The sequence below is a fragment of the Zeugodacus cucurbitae genome, chromosome 4 (assembly GCF_028554725.1).
Source record: "Zeugodacus cucurbitae isolate PBARC_wt_2022May chromosome 4, idZeuCucr1.2, whole genome shotgun sequence".
In the NCBI taxonomy this organism is placed as follows: Eukaryota; Metazoa; Arthropoda; class Insecta; order Diptera; family Tephritidae; genus Zeugodacus; species Zeugodacus cucurbitae.
In genome coordinates, this window is record NC_071669.1 from 27,715,875 (window position 1) to 27,720,226 (window position 4,352).

Consider the following 4,352-nt stretch of genomic DNA (forward strand, 5'->3'; position numbering starts at 1 on the left):
TGGATGAACCAATAATTAATTATGATGCCCATGCCAAGAACCTTTTTTTGGACACTTCATGGAAGATGAGGTACCAAGCTAAGCTTTCGGAATTTGTAAATTTATATTTATCACAAAATACTGTTTAAATATGTATCAACCTCTTAAGCCCACCTAATCCATGCATATACTGCATACATACATATGTGCACTTAAGGTTTTTCAAATATTTGAATATTTATTACCATTATACGAAATAATGCAATAACAATTTTATGTACTAACATAGGTATCTATGAATCTATTTATGTACATATATGTATTTATTTGTTTATACAATTTATTATTAAAACAAGAAACAACGCTAACTTCGGCTGTACCGAAGCTAATATACCCTTCACAGGTGCATTTCTTTTAGTAACTATGTGTTTAATCAAATCTAAAGACATAAGAAAAAGTAAGTAAAAAAGAGAAAACATTTTACTAACCGATCTGAACAATTTTTTCGGAGATTAAATTATTTCTATGAGCAATAACTCACACCAAATTTCGTGAAGATATGTAGTAAAATGAGGAAGTTTTCCATACAAGCCCTTGATTCCGATCGTTCAGTTTGTATGGCAGTTATATGATATAGTGGTCCGATATCGGCAGTTCCGACAAATGAACTTGAAGAGAAAATAACATCTGGAAAATTTCAAAACGATATCTTAAAAACTGAAGGACTAGTTCGTATATATACAGACAGACAGACAGACGGACATGGCTAAATCGACTCAGTTCAACATACTGATAATTTATATATTTATATACTTTATAGGGCCTCCGACGCTTCCTTCTGGGTGTTTCAAACTTCGTGACAAACTTAATATACCCTGTTCAGGGTATCAAAATATACAGTGTTGATTAGAAGATTAGTTTTTTTAACAATATTTTTTGGTAGAATTAAAGGTTAGTTTCTAGCTCTCAAGAAAAAGCTCAAGAAATTATCGGTATTGTTTCTTTTGTATGAAATAGTAGTAAGCAGAAATTTTGATATTTCATATTGCACCGTGAATGTTAAACAATGGAAGAAGAAGAGTGTGAAAAATTCAAAACAAACAAAAAAGAGATTTATTTAAGCAAGAGTAATTGGTAAGTTACTTAAATTTATTTAAAAATATCGTAATTAACTATTTGTATTTATTTTTCAGGTGGTGCTCTTTAGTTTCTAGAATGGAAGACGATGAGTAAATTTTATACACTATTTCACCAAATTATAGTTTTTATACAAATATATTTTCTTATATTTTAGGCTAAATTTGATGATATTATTGAACTGTGGTGCTTTCATAACCATCATGGAATCTGGAATCATCAAAAAAAATCGCAGAAAAATGTGTCATTGGGTGAGCCCTTATCTCAAGGCAAGAAATGAGAAGGGGAGGTTTGTCACCGAATTCGAAAACTTGCGGAATGATCCAGCTCGTTTCGTTGAAAATTTCCGCATGCCGCCATGTATATTTAATGAGCTTTGGGAGATGCTGGAGCCACATCTGCTTCCAAAGCGAAATAGCAGACCAAAGGATTTCATCCCAGCTAAAGCCAAGTTTGCAATTTTACTAGAGTATGTTATGAAAATATATAATATACTATATTAGCACAAATAGGATTTGACTGCCTTCTTTTTTCAGGTACCTGGCTTCTGGAGATTTACAACGCCATATTGCCTCCTGCTATCGAATTAGTAAGCAGCATTTTGGAAGAATCGTGTCCGACGTGTGTAAGGCAATATGCTGCGTATTGAAAAATGAAATACCAGAGTGGACTGAACACTCGTTATTGGAGATATCTAATTGCTTCCGAACGCAATGGAATTTTCCGAACTGCGTCGGGGCTATCGATGGAAAACACATAGCTATCAAAGCCCCACCAAATTGTGTAGGCGTGTTTTATAATTACAAAGTAAGTAAATATGTCTGTATATGTATAGATTATAATACCCTCGTACGCTAGGGTATGAAAATGAGTAAAATCGGTTCAGGAATTACCTCAGCCCTCACATACTATATATGCCGATTTTCGTTATTCTATTGGGCTTTATGAAGAATATCTGGGTCAAATTGTGTGTTATCTCAATAAAATTACAAAAATTTATTGCGATAGTATAAAATGTTCGGTTGCACCCGAACTTAGACTTTCTTTACTTGTTATTAATATGCTTTTATTATAGGGATTCCATTCCATTGTGTTAATGGCTATATGTGATGCCAATTATAAATTCACATACTTGGATAATGGTGCTTACGGAAGTGAAGGAGACTCCAATATTATGAAGAATTCGAGTTTCGGTATCAGCATTCTTAATGACAGCTGCCAATTTCCGGCCAACGGCTTTATCGATGGCAAAAAAGTACCATATTTCATTGTAGGAGACGACGCATTTCCTCTGTGTAAACGTATACTGAAGCCTTATAATAGCAAAAACCTTTCCAAAGAGGAAAACAATTTCAATTATCGTTTAAGTAGAGCAAGACGGTGTATTGAAAACGCGTTTGGAATTTTAAGTGCAAAATGGCTTTGCCTGAGAAAGGTATTATTTTGTCATCCGGATCGTGCACAATCGATTGTTTCAGCATGCTGCTTACTACATAACTTCCTGATCAATAAATGTCGACCGGCTTATAATCCTCCTACCTTCTCTGGATTCGAAGGCATCGACGGGGTATGGGAATCAGGAGAATGAGAAACTATACAACAAGAAGGCCCTTTGAATGAATTAGGTGCCTACCGGGGGAGAGCATCAGATTATGGCAAATATGTACGAAATGTCATAAAAGATTATGTAAATTCTACATCTGGATCTGTTCCATGGCAAAATAATGCAACATTTCTTTGAACTTTCCAATATTCATGTTTATTTATAAAAAAATACTTACTACTTATTTTATGTATACCAATATATATGTTTTTTATTAAAAAATAAGTTTAATGTTTCTAAATTTCATGTTTATTTATTTCATAACTAATCATAAGGTAAAAGTGTATAAAAAGTTAATTGTTAGTTTTATTTCTGTTCCTTATTCTATTTTTTTGTTTTAAGTTCATTTACTTGCTGTAACAGCATACTGTTAAATTCCATACACATATCATCACCAACTGACCGTGGAAGCTTATTCAACAACCAGTCAAAACCAGCAAGGACTTGTGCATATGGTGAGTTCTTCTTTCCTGCTACCAAATCCTTTTGTTTCTTCAAGATGTTATTGAATCGACTCCATGCCTCATCATTTTGGCTTCCGCTAAATTTCCGCTTACTTGTGGTGGGTGTTGGATTCTGAAAAATGCAAAAACAAAAAATAAAACATTTTCATTTACATGCACATTATATACACATGATATACATTTACATAATCATATTGCGGAACATTTAACTCCTCCATATCCGCTCTATTTATGGGGGAAGATGAATCGAAATCTTTAAAAGCTGGACTTGTGAAAGTTCTGCGAAAACAATGCATAACTTCATGAAATTTTAAAATAATATTAAATTTACTTACTTTCGTTTCTGTGATACATTTGGCAAAAATGCCATTTCTTCAGCAAACTCCCAATCAACAGTATCTGAAAACAAAGGCTCCTCCAGCGTTTCTCCACCAGCGCTACCACTTTTGTGCTTACGGGCCACTTTGGCGTGATAGCGATAGCTCTCCCGTAAGCTAATCCACCCAGCTTTGCACTCACTAACTAATAAAAAATAAAAACAAGTTAAGATATTCATAAAATAAAAGTTTAATTTATATACACTGACCAGTTTTGCCAAGAGAATTGCTTATGTGGACCCAGGCCTGCTCCACAGCATTTTTATTTGAATGCAAAACGTTAGTAATGTCCCATATTCGGGGCCATTCTTCCACTTCTTTAATTAAGTTTTGTTTTTCACCTGCAGTGAAATGTCCAATTCGCTTTTGCCGCTTTGTTGTAGGTATTGAGTCTTCCATTTCTAATGTTTAAGCCAAAGAATATATAAAATTCAAATCAAATTCAAATAAAACCACAAATTTGCTTCTTCTTCTCGCTCAATTTACTTCAGAAATATATAGAAACTGTTATGTTTCTTCGCAAAACCAGTGTTGCCTATCCACAATTTATAAAATAAAAGAAGTAAATATACTTACTGAATTTCTTGAGAGCTGGATGTTGCCACAAGAAAATTTAATACAAGAAAACTTCTTGAGCTTTTCTTTAGTGTTTTTTTTGTATGGAGTTTTTGCTTTTCTTGAGAGCTGGAAACTAACCTTAACCGGGGAAATTTAAAAGGAAAATGATTTTTGATGACATATATTTTGAACCAACTAAGCGAGAAAATCAATTAACCGAGTCCAATTATCCGA

General features: G+C 33.5%; 1 protein-coding gene across 1 annotated transcript; it reads right to left on the minus strand.

The window, feature by feature from the left end:
• Positions 1 to 2,969: 2,969 nt before the first annotated feature.
• On the minus strand, positions 2,970 to 4,100 carry LOC128921577 (uncharacterized). The gene is made up of 4 exons (XM_054229577.1): positions 3,770 to 4,100; positions 3,519 to 3,705; positions 3,369 to 3,462; positions 2,970 to 3,295 (listed from the first exon to the last, which is right to left on the minus strand). Exons 1-4 carry the CDS (start codon positions 3,957 to 3,959, stop codon positions 3,044 to 3,046), a joined length of 723 nt encoding a protein of 240 aa, XP_054085552.1. The 5' UTR covers positions 3,960 to 4,100; the 3' UTR covers positions 2,970 to 3,043.
• Between the last annotated feature and the right edge of the window lie 252 nt (positions 4,101 to 4,352).

What these genes read in the sequence shown, in the direction of transcription:
- LOC128921577 (XM_054229577.1), bottom strand. Translation starts at nt 3,959, where the DNA reads ATGGAAGACTCAATACCTACAACAAAGCGGCAAAAGCGAATTGGACAT. An exon ending in CAATTCTCTTGGCAAAACTG is followed by an intron (nt 3,706 to 3,769) that starts GTCAGTGTATAT and finishes ATTTTTTATTAG; the next exon opens with TTAGTGAGTGCAAAGCTGGG. An exon ending in AATGTATCACAGAAACGAAA is followed by an intron (nt 3,463 to 3,518) that starts GTAAGTAAATTT and finishes TTGTTTTCGCAG; the next exon opens with AACTTTCACAAGTCCAGCTT.